The sequence below is a fragment of the Coenobita brevimanus genome, chromosome 6 (assembly GCF_032717465.1).
Source record: "Coenobita brevimanus isolate Jiangsu-jjx chromosome 6, ASM3271746v2, whole genome shotgun sequence".
NCBI classification, from domain to species: Eukaryota; Metazoa; Arthropoda; class Malacostraca; order Decapoda; family Coenobitidae; genus Coenobita; species Coenobita brevimanus.
The window spans coordinates 53,837,185-53,849,798 of record NC_136959.1 but is presented as its reverse complement, the minus strand read 5'-3'; the positions used below and the strand labels follow the sequence as shown (position 1 = coordinate 53,849,798).

Sequence of the window (12,614 nt, the reverse complement as noted above, 5' to 3'; positions counted from 1 at the left end):
AAACGTGGCCGTGAACAGCCGATCCCCCCCATATGGCGGGGTTATATCGCGGTCTGAGTACCTGTGGGAAAATATTTGCCAAAAATCAGAGATTAACCCTAGAACATTAAAATTTTTATGGCGTATAGTACTTACATTCAGCTTTCTCATGAGACAGGTGTTGAGCCTTCGTGGACTACCCAAGGACTTGTGGAGACTTGCAAAGTTGGGTAACAAAGTCTTCACTTTCACACCTCCAGCAACCCGGTTTCCCCTCTACCACAGCCTCAATCTGTCACAGTACACTTTATACAACGTACAGGTAGTTTGGAATCCGTATTTGTACAATAAGCACTGAAAATAAGGCAACAATCAACGGAGCGTATGGTCGACATGCAGCGCGGCGGCGGTCTTCCCGTCACTGAACACACATTTCCCTTTTCACAGCTAAAAACACATATACTACATTATTTTCCTTCATATTACTTCCCAAAGGCTCGCATGGCACTATTACGGCCATAAAAATCACTGTCACTGCCAGTATTTTGAAGTGGGAATTGAGAAAGACCACCGCGGCGCGATTTTATTTTGCCTTACGCCAGGCACTTTATTCTCGCTCCTGTCGGCCGCTCGCACTTCATTTCTATCGCTCACTTTCACTCTCACTGTCAATTTAGTGCCTTATTCATCAGTGTCACTGTCATTAGTTATAAAAATAATATTTTCTACACACCAAACTGTCACTATCATAACATAGAAAAATATGCTTTCAAATTCTTACACTGGAGTGACTGTCACTCTCAATACTTATATTATTACTATGTACAATTATTTACACTGAAATCACTGTCACTGTCAGTGCTTTTACAACTACATACACTAATTTACACTTAAGTAACTGTCACTGTCAGTACGTACAAGAAAACTAAACACTAGTATCACTGTCACTCTCAGTATTATTTACAAGATTTTTACCCTTATTTTCAATATCTACTCAGGCTGTGGTAGTCAAAGAAACACGGGTAAGCGCAGAGGGAATTTGGCACTCTTTGCACTGCAAGGAGGTGCGCCTAAATGTTCTGTCTTGCCGGGTAGTGTGGCTGCACACATGACACCTCCTCAGTGCTTTTCCCCTCTTGGCAGTGCTAGGCAATGGCTCCAGGCGGTGTCGCTGAAGGTAGTCCTGGCACTGTAGGCGGTCTGGAGGTGTGTGTGAGTGGCGCCTGGGACCTGATGGCAGTACCTGCCCAAAACGCTGAAGCAGCTGGTACACACAAGTCTTGGAAAACCGCCTGAGAGAGTAGTTAGCTGGCTTCCTGTTCTTGATTTTATATAGGATGAAGGCGTTCAGCATGCACATATCAAGCAAGTGCAAGAACACCTTCCTGTACCAGCGGCGGTTCCTCCTCAGGCGGTCTATCTCTCCGATCATCATATCTGACTTGTCCACCAGCCGCATATTGACGTTGTAGTCAGTTACAGCATCAGGCTTCATCACAGGATTGCCAGTCCTTCTGTCGACCTTCCCTGTGGCATGCATTTCCCCCTTGTGAACTGTGGTGAGCACATTGACGATCCTCTTGTCGTGCCACCTGATCGCCAGCATCTTGTCGGATTTCTTCAGGTGCACGTCTCCCCGCTTTGATCTTTCAGCCTCGGGGAAGGCAGGGTAGTGTGCCCTATTGCTCCTGACAGTGCCACAGGATCCGACGCCATGCTCTGAAAGGTACTTGGCGAGTTTGGGGGCTGTATAATAATTGTCCGTATACAGGACATGATTCCCGCCAAAGTACTTTTCCAGAAGCACTTTCACCACAGAACCAGAGAATCCAAGGGGGTCAGTCTTGTCCAAGTCCACATTGCTGGCGGTGTAGATAACGAAGTCTAGGATGAACCCCATCTTGCAGTCGCACAGCACGAAAAACTTTATTCCAAAGCGGTGGCGTTTGCTTGGAATATAATGCACGAACCGAAGACGGCCCCTGAACAAAACCAAGGACTCGTCGATCACTACTTTCTTGAAGGGCTGAAGGAACGTCATAAACTTGTCCTTGATCAGGTTCAGGATTCCCCTCACTTTCCATAGGGGGTCAATCCGGGAAGGCTCATTGTTGTTGGCAAAGTGAAGGTTCGTCATGAGTTGCCTGAAACAATCACGACTCATGTACTTGTTGAAGATGGGTGTGTGGCAAAGATCGTCAGCACTCCAGTAATCCTCGAGCTTGTGCTTCCAGTTATGTGGCATGAGAAGCATCAAGCCGATGAATACAAATAGTTCCTGGATCGTCACAGGAACCCATGCTGCCATCCGCGACGTGGATGGCATTGCACCTTCACCTTCACGAACTGCAGCATGTTGTCCTTCGTACCTGTTCGTGTCAGTACAAATCTGCTCCATGACTTCGTTATCCAGGAAGGCCAACAGGTAGTCTAAACATTCACCACCCTCGGGGACAGGGAAGTCAGCCTGGATCCCACACCCAGTGGCATCAAAGGGCAGATCCTCTGGCACAAAATCAGAGCCCTCAGACCACACGAAGGCATCCAGAGTGCCCTGCCTAGGCTGGGAGGGGGTGGGGGCGGCGGGGTTGAGGTAGGCTGTGTGGCAGTGGGTGAGGCAGGCCGTGTGGCAGAGGGTGAGATAGGTTGTGTCTGTGTGGTGGTGGTGGGGAGATAAGGAGAAGGTTCAAGGTCACTCGCAGTAGCCTGAGTGGTGAGTTGCCTAGTGCGGGAAACCTTACCACTAATTCTAGCACTAGGAGACACTTTCCTACTCATGCCAGCACGAACACGGGGCCTATGAAAACCTCTACGCAAACCAGACTGCCTACTTCCCTTCCGAGGTGGTGAAGGAGACTCCGAAGACTCAGGAGAAAGCACAGCAGACGAAGATGACGAGAGAATGGGGCTGGGAGTGCGAGGCGGTATGGCGGCGGCGTGACCTGGGGTAGGGGACAATGGCCGGTCTGAGGAGGACAATGACTGGGAACCGGGGTCACCACTTCGCTTCCTCTTGGCCCCCTTACCATACACTACTCCCTTTTTCACTGGAGCCCTGCCTGATGAGGTGCTAGGCACAGGAATTGTCTCTTCCTGCACCTCAGACTCAGCACTCGATAGAGTGTCTGATTCGGCAAGGCTTGATAACACTCCAACGTCACTACCGTAATCCATAGAAGCTTTTGCATAATTCTATGCCTATAGCTGAGTCACTAAGGCCCTTAGCACTTCTTAGTAAGGGTTTGGATGGGGTAGAGGTCACAAAGCCCTTTTTCGGATGGCTGGAAGGCACTGACTCGGAAGAGCTAGAATGAGACATGGGGTCACCTTCAAAGACTGCAGTAAACTGACGCTAAACAGGGGCAAACCGCGGGAAAAAAAGCTAGTGTGACAACTGGGGAAACAAGCGTTTCCAATTAGCATAAAGTGCTTGCGAGAGGAAGGCGCAGATTGACATGTCTGAGCTGTCCGCATGCTGCCATATAGCACGACGAGGGGGGCCAGGCAGCGGTGCATGGGTGGGTAAAAAAAATGATACTTGGCAACAACGGAGGTCAGTGGTACAAAGGTCAGGTGTGCTAAAAGTAGCTAATGGGTGGTGGTACTGATAGACAATACCAGCTGGAGCCTGCTTGCCCGCGGTTATTCAAAATTTACTAGAATCGCAAACGCGACGATCTGCCGTTATGTCCTTTTTGCTGAGCGTCGCAAACGCGACGATCCGCGTTTAAAGGGTTAAGCAGTTCTGATTTTGACACAAAAGGTTGACATCTTCGTGGAATTACCCAAATGTGACATCCATCCAGGAACTAAACTTTTACACTATTCCCCGCTGTCAGCCGCAAGGGAATACAGACTCAGTGCGTGGGAAGGGCAGATGCTTCCCTGCAGTTGATGGGTCTGCTCATCTAGACAGACAAGGGTTGATCAACAGCAACAACCCCTGGAGTGTGATATAGGCAGATTTCTGTAATTCTTTGTATTGGAAGGCAGATTAATTCAGCATATGGCGACATTTTTTTTGTCCCTTCAGTATTTAAACTGTAGCCAGCGTATACTGTATGTGGACTGCAGACTGGGGTACTGCATTTTTATTATTATTATTATTACTATTATTATTATTGACTCTCGGATACGTTTATGTGAAGCTACAGAACGTGGTCAGTGTTTTTGGCGTATCATACAGAGCCAGGATTCTGGGGGCTTGACATTGCTACTCCTCACCCTGCCGGGATGATGATGATGATATCATTATAGCAAGGAGGAATACTTGGCTGTCAAGTGTAGGGCTAGAAGAGAAATATACAGGGCGAAGTCTGAGTCACCGAGACTTTTGTTTGATAACCTAAATAGTGTGGAAAGGAAAAATATGATATTTAAGGTGATGAAGTGATCAGATGAAGAGGGATAATCGGGATATTATAGGTGAGCAGTGTGTGAAGAATGGTGAAGGAAGGGTAGTGGTGAACAGTTGGGATATTAAAGATGCATGGAGAGAGCATTATAACCGGTTGTTGAATGAGGAGTTTGACTGGGACAGGGAAGGTTTGGAGCCAGCAGATCCAGTGTTTGGCCCTTGGCCTTTGATTGATGCTGCTACTGTGAGTGAGGCAATAGGCAGGATGAAGGTGGGTAAGGCAACAGGTGTGTCTGGGTTGACTGCCGAAATGTTGAAGGCCTCAGGAGATATAGGGGTGCAGTTAGTCACTGACCTGACAAATATGATTATTTATGAGTGAATGCCACTCAGGGATAAGTGAGGCTGGTCAGTCTCATCTTAAATGTCGAGACCAACTGCCTAGCCCCGGGCTCCTACGCTTCTCATGGGGCAATGTAGGATTGGATGATGGATGAATGGTGTTGTCCCAGATGATTGGCTGAAGAGTGTAATTGTAAATGCGTATAAAGGGAAGGGTGATGACCTGGAAATAGGAACTTATAGAGGTATAAAGCTTTTAGATCAGATAATGAAGGTAATGGAGAGTCTCTTAGAAGGTATGATTAGAGAGAGAGTGAATGTTGATGAGATGCATTTTGGGTTTATGCCAGGTAGGGGGACCACTGATGCCATATTCATTGTTAACAGCTTCAGGAAAAATATATTGGTAAGAAAAGGGATCTGTATTTTGTTTTTGTTGATTTGGAAAAGGCCTTTGACAAAGTCCCTAGAGAGGTGGTGAAGTGGGCAATGAGAAGGCTTGACTAGGAGGAGTGGCTGGTTAGGGTGGTTATGGCTATTGTTACGTGTGAGAGATGTCCTTTAACAACCCTACACAGTAACACTTAATACCCAGGTTCAAGGTTAACAAAAAGTAAACTAACAAAAAGATTCAGTGCGTGTAATTATGACTAAATAAAATAAAATAAACAATGCAAGAACAACACACAAATTAACTCAAGATCGTCCCGAATATAACTGCATAATTTATCACCAACAACACTCCAAAATATAACAAAGATCACAAATGCAAATTATCCACAAAGTTAAAACCCTAACTTAGTTTCCAATACAAGGGTTAACAACAACTGGCACACTCTGGTGGATGATTAAAAACCCAGCTCCTCACTCTGCCCCGTCCAAAATCACTCTCCCGATCAATCTGCCGGCTTGTGTGAAGCCACCACCGGTAGGACTTTACGTCACCCTGGTAAATGGTGCCTCGTCCAATCACACGTGAGATCCTTCAACCAATCATCACGTTCCAGCGTTGACGGTTGTATGAAAGTAAGAAAGGAATCTCCGAGTGCCACAGGCTCTGAACTGACGTCCCACTCCGATTAACTGAAGCCTCAGGTGAGCGTAGGTGATGAATGAAGCAGAAGTTGAGGTAGCTGATGCTTCAGGTGAATTCGTATTGGCAATTCACGTCACACCTCCACCGCTAAAAGAGAATACGACAGTGGAGTATTCATTCACTTCTTAGGCTCGCGACAAACAGTCAGCAAGTACATTTTGGATGCCTTTGATATGTCTTATTTCAAAGCTATATTCTTGCAGTAATAAGCTCCACCTAGTTAACCTCTGGTTTTTATATCTGAACTTACTTAGGAATTTAAGTGGGTAGTGGTCAGTAAAAATGGTAATGGGGCCCTGGACAGATTGCAAGTATACCTCAAAATGCTGCAGGGCTAAAATCAACGCCAATAACTCCTTCTCCACAACAGAATAGTTACATTGGGCATTATTAAACTTTTTACTAAAATAGCACACGGGGTGGTGAATACCATGATGGTCCTGCAGTAAAACTGCACCTGCCCCAATATTACTGGCGTCCACTGCCAAGGAAAAGGATTTACCAAAATCAGAAGCCCTGAGCAGAGGGTAAGTGGACAAGATATCTTTAGTAAGCCTGAAGGAAGTTGCACACTCACTAGACCAAGCAAATTTCTTACCCTTCTTTAAGAGGTCCGTTAAAGGAGCTGTTAAATGGGAAAAGTTACGGATAAACCTACGGTAGTAGCCGATCATGCCCAAGTACCTCTGGACATCTCGTTTACCTGTGGGAGTAGGGAAATCTAAAATAGCATTGACTTTAGCTGTAGGAGGTGCCACCTGTCCATGTCCAACCATATACCCCAAATACTGTACCTGAGATTTTATAAAGTCACACTTTGAGAGATTGACAACAAGATTAGCTTCATTAAGTCTAGTAAATAACATGGCAATTTGTTGGAGATGGTCAGCCCAAGTACGACCAAATAAAATAACGTCATCAATGTACACAACACAATCAGGAATATCTCTGATGACAGAATTCATTAAGCGCTGAAAGGTGGCAGGTGCATTCTTTAACCCATAGGGCATTACCTCACAGCAGAAAGTTTGATCATTTGCTACAAAACATGATATTTCTTTAGCTCTTTGAGTGAGAGGCACCTGCCAATAGCCTTTCATCAAATCAAATTTGCTAATAAACTTTGCTGTACCAACCTGATCAATGCAGTCATCCACACGGGGTAATGGATATGTGTCAGTCTTCGTTACTAAATTAACTCTTCTATAATCAACACAGAACCTATATTCACCATTAGGTTTAGGGACAAGAGTGACAGGACTGCTCCATGGACTGATTCCACGAGAAATTAAGTTAAGGTCTAACATATAATCCAGTTCCACCTGCAAGATGCTACGCCGTTGGGGGGAAACACGATAAGCAGGCAGTGTAATTGGCGAAGCATCACCAGCATCAATATCATGGGTAATTAATGACGTAAGTCCTGGAGAATCCTGAAACACATTTGGGCTCTGTGAAAGAATTGTGATTAACTGGGTAATTTGATCAGGTAAGAGGTGGGACAACTTAGTAGGTAATTCTCTCCAGGCTGTAGAATTCTCTCCAAAAATTCTAATACCACCAAGAGTGAATGGACAGAGTTTGTCATCACCCTCAGATGGAAGACTGACACATACAGGACTAGGAGCAGTCTGCTGCAGAGTACCAGTCCCACTGTAGGCATCTCTCTCAGTAGAACGCTCCAAGTCGCTCATTCCCTCTGGAGACACCACTGCAACTGTGGGATGATCAGGAGGAGATGAGTTAGGGGCCCTGTAATATGGTTTTAACATGTTAATGTGACACAGCTGATGGGGCTTTTTACGATCAGGAGTGACAATGAGGTAATCAGTCTCACCTACTTTTTTGGCTACCATGTAAGGACCTCTATACTTAGCAGTAAATGGCTGGCCAGGCAAGGGAAGCAAAACTAGCACCTCATCCCCAGGGTGGAACTCCCGAGCACGTGCTCGTTTATCATACCAAGATTTCATGTTACCCTGAGCAACCTTCAGATTACTATTAGCAAACTCCCAAGTGGAGTGAAGACGCTCCTTGAACTCCATACAGTACTTGAGAAGATTGGTTTGACACTCCTTATCAACCCACTTCTCCTTCAGCAGTTGTAATGGTCCACGAACATGATGGACCAACACTAACTCGTTGGGTGAGAATCCTAAGGATTCTGTTGGAACCTCTCTAGTTGCGAATAATACAAAGGGTACCCCTTTATCCCAATCTCTTCCCGTCTCTTCACAATATTTCCTCAACATAGATTTCAGTGTTTGATGGTAGCGTTCAAGGGCCCCTTGACTCTCAGGATGATATGCACTGGAGGTTATATGCTCTACTCCAAACCCCTTAAGTGATTGTTCAAAAAGATTTGAAGTAAAATTACTCCCCCGATCACTTTGGACTTCTCTTGGAAACCCCATCCTGGTAAAGAATTTTAAAAGTTCTTGTGTAATCACCTTGGAAGATGGATTCCTGATAGGGATTGCTTCAGGGTACCTAGATGCCATATCCAGAATCGTGAGAAGGTAACTGTGTCCATGAGAAGTCTTTGGTAGAGGGCCAACAATGTCTATCACAACCCTAGTGAAAGGGACCTCAAACACAGGTAAGGGCACTAAAGGGGCCACAGGCACCTTTTGGTTGGGTTTGCCGGAGATCTGACAAACATGACATATACGACAAAATTGTGATACATCTGCACACATTCCCGGCCAGTAGAAATGTGAGCGTATGCGATCTAAGGTCTTTCGGACACCAAGGTGCCCTGCTAAAGGTAAATTATGTGCAGTTTCTAAAATTAACTTACGGCAAAGTTTGGGCACAACCACCTGATGGACATCCCACACACCATGGTCAACAGGCAGGTGTGAGGGACGCCATCGTCGCCACAATATCCCATTTTTGAGATAGAAGCATTCACCTAATTCATTCTCAAGGCTATCTGCACTCACAGCCTTAGCAGCCAAGTTTTTACAGTCAGCGTCCTCCTGCTGCAATGTTACTAAACCACTTGGACAACCTGGAGGTAAATCAGGTGGCGTAACTTCATCCACTGCGCGGTACATGAATGTATCGGAAAGATTAATATCGTTGCCAATTTCAGCACCACACGCCACATCCTCACTTTCAGTCACAGTTCTACTAGAGGAAACAGGATCCTTGTGCTCAAAAGGGGTGGCCACACTTGCCATTGATCTAGTGACAGCACATACTGGAAAGGCCTCAGGAATCTCTCTCTCGAGTTCACAGGTCTGTTGCTCATACACAGGGACCACAGACAGGATAGGATCCACTTTAACCCTATCCCCAGCCAAATCGTTCCCTAACAAGAGATCAATCCCAGGCATAGGTAGCTCCTCTACCAGGCCAACACTAGCTCTGCCCTTAAAGAGACCACAATCTAGTTCAATCTCCGCCAAAGGTACAGAGAAAGGCCCACCAGCACCCCTCAACACAATGTGGTGGATAGCTTGACATTTATCTGGGTTAGGATTAAGCAATAGGGACCGGGATGCTCCAGTATCTCGCAACACTTTCACCTCGTACATTCTACCAGCGATCTTAACAGTGCCCTCAGAAATAAAAGGCTTGTAGGTGTCCAAGGACTTAAACATAACACTGTTCACCGATTTGGCCTCAGAACGCTGAGCTACACAAGCAACCACATCGCTATCCTGGCCTGATCCTTGGCTAGACTCCTCAGCTCTATTGTCAGCTACCACACCAATTGCTTTCATTCTTCTTTCATCCCTTTCCTTAGCCCAACATTTTTCTGCTGAATGTCCCACTTTACCACAATATGTGCAATTTCTTTTGTTAGAACTCTTACCTCGACCCTGGAGAGTGATTCTGGCATGGGGTGGAGTCTGGGTACCGAAAGGTTTAAGAGGATTACCATCAGTAGAGTCAGGTTTATCATAGGGTATTTTACTACGAAGTTTTAAGTTAAGAACATAATCATCCGCCAGAGTAGCTGCCTCAGAGAGTTCACTGACCCCTTTGTCTCTCAAATGATTTGCTACATGAGGTTCTATTTTCCACAAAAAGTTTTCCATTAACATTAATTCTTTAAGAGAATCAAAGTCATTAACATCCTTACTTTTCAACCAATACTGGAAAGTAGTAGTCATGTCACTAAGAAACTCCACATGAGTCTGATCAGCCCGTTTGTGTGTTTTGCGAAATTTCTGTCTATAAGCTTCAGGCCGTAACTGGTATGCGGTTAAAACTGCTGACTTTAAGCGATCATAATCCCGCCTCACAGCAGGCTCCACAGACACGTAGGTAGTGCGAGCACGACCAACCAGAGCAGTTTGAAGCAAAACAGGCCACTGCACTTTCGGCCAACTCATGCCATTAGCAACCTCCTCAAATAAGAGGAAGAAATCATCCACTTTGTCTTCTGTGAATCGTGGAATTAGATTACTAGTGGTGATGGACATGGAAGATGCAGCAGTGGTAACAGGTTGGTTAAGTTGAGCCATTCGATATTCATGGTCAAGCTCAAGACGCCGTTGCTCGAGTTCACGATCTAGGTGACGTCGCTCTAGTTGGATTTTGAGCCTTTCTTGATCAAGGTCCTTGTCAGAAAGAATAGGATTCACCTCAGTGAAGTCTCGACTAGTAGCCCCCTCGCCGAGTCCTTCATTTCCTTGACGTCCATCTTGTTCCATTTGCTCCACTTCTCTCACGTTACCCCCGCTGCATGTGTTTGCTATCCCCACGACTTCCTTTTTCACCATGTTAACTAGAGCGGTTTTACTCATTGTCGAGAGTGCAGGCAAATTTAAGTAGGATGCAATCACAAGCAGTTCATGAGCAGTTAAATTATCAAAATCAGATTCAGTTGGGTCACTGTCGATAAAACTTTTCGCATCTTCATTATTTATAATATGCATCGTTACCAAATTAAGCAGTTACATACACGAGACGATCCTGGTCACAGCACCACTCTGTTACGTGTGAGAGATGTCCTTTAACAACCCTACACAGTAACACTTAATACCCAGGTTCAAGGTTAACAAAAAGTAAACTAACAAAAAGATTCAGTGCGTGTAATTATGACTAAATAAAATAAAATAAACAATGCAAGAACAACACACAAATTAACTCAAGATCGTCCCGAATATAACTGCATAATTTATCACCAACAACACTCCAAAATATAACAAAGATCACAAATGCAAATTATCCACAAAGTTAAAACCCTAACTTAGTTTCCAATACAAGGGTTAACAACAACTGGCACACTCTGGTGGATGATTAAAAACCCAGCTCCTCACTCTGCCCCGTCCAAAATCACTCTCCCGATCAATCTGCCGGCTTGTGTGAAGCCACCACCGGTAGGACTTTACGTCACCCTGGTAAATGGTGCCTCGTCCAATCACACGTGAGATCCTTCAACCAATCATCACGTTCCAGCGTTGACGGTTGTATGAAAGTAAGAAAGGAATCTCCGAGTGCCACAGGCTCTGAACTGACGTCCCACTCCGATTAACTGAAGCCTCAGGTGAGCGTAGGTGATGAATGAAGCAGAAGTTGAGGTAGCTGATGCTTCAGGTGAATTCGTATTGGCAATTCACGTCACACTATGTACATGGGTGCACGCACCCAGGTAGCACCCAGGTAAGAGTGAATGGAGATTTGAGTGATGAGTTTTCCGTGAACGTTGGTATGCATCAGGGGTCAGTTTTGAGTCCTATGTTGTTTATCATGGTACTTGAAGCCCTCTCACATGACTTCAAAAGCAGATTCCTGTGGGAGATGTTGCATGCCGATGATATGGTGTTGATTGCAGAGAATGAAAGGGAAGCGGAGGAAAGATTTAGGAAGTGGAGGGATGGTATGGGGCACAAGGGCTTAAGGGTAACTGCAGATAAAACAAAAGTGATGATATCTAGGGTTGGTGGCGGTACTGTCAAAAACGAGGGAGAGTGGCCATGTGCAGTTTGACACGAGGGCCTGGGAAGTAATTCCATCTTGTGCGGTGTTTTTTGATAAATGGGGGTGCAAGAGATGTAGTGCTGTCAGTGGTATACTGTGAGATACTGCTGATTTTATGTGTACGGCGTGTCGGAGAGAGCAGATGGAGATTGTCAGGCGTGAAAGGATTGATCTTGCTGGTGAATCTCTTGAGTGTGTGGAAGAGTTTTGTTATTTGGGAAACTTGTTGTGTGCTGGAGGTGGGGCTGGAGCTAGTTCTGTGGCTAGGGTGAGAAGTGGTTGGAAGAAGTTCAGGGAGCTCTTGCCTCTCATGATGTTGAGAGGACTCTCCCTACGTGCTAAGAGGTCTTTGTATGCAGCATGTGTTAGGAGTGTCATGCTGTATGGTAGTGAAACCTGAGCAGTAAAGGAGGAGGATATTCGCAGGCTTAGACGTACAGAAATGACAATGTTTAGGTGGATGTGTAGTGCGTCCCTGTGTGCAAGGTCTGAGGGGGCTGGGTTTACGATGGAAGAGTTGAGAGGTAGGATGGGACTGGAATGTATTGGTGTTGTGATGAGCAGAGGTAAATTGAGATGGTTTGGGCATGTGGAGAGGATGGGGGATGATAATTGGGTGAGGATGGTGAGAAATGTTAATATTGGGGGTGGGGTTATGAGGGGTAGACCGAGAAAGACATGGGACGAGGTCATTAAGTGTGACCTCAGGGTTAAGGGACTGAACAGGGAGGCTGGAATAGATCGTGCAGCATGGAGAGCCGCCATTAGGTGACCAAGGCCGACTCATGCAAGCATGTTGGAGCCTTTAAAAATGAAACAATTATTATTATTATTGTTATTATTATTATTATTATTGTTGGTATTACTATTATTATTATTTATTATTATTATTATTACTACAGA

At 45.4% G+C, this 12,614-nt stretch overlaps 1 protein-coding gene across 1 annotated transcript; it reads right to left on the bottom strand.

Moving 5' to 3' along the window:
- Positions 1 to 6,444: 6,444 nt before the first annotated feature.
- LOC145401258 (uncharacterized) lies at positions 6,445 to 10,666 on the bottom strand. The gene is made up of 3 exons (XM_080273591.1): positions 7,385 to 10,666; positions 6,911 to 7,207; positions 6,445 to 6,477 (listed from the first exon to the last, which is right to left on the bottom strand). The coding sequence occupies exons 1-3, from the start codon at positions 10,664 to 10,666 to the stop codon at positions 6,445 to 6,447; spliced, it is 3,612 nt and encodes a 1,203-aa protein (XP_080129717.1).
- Positions 10,667 to 12,614: the final 1,948 nt, after the last annotated feature.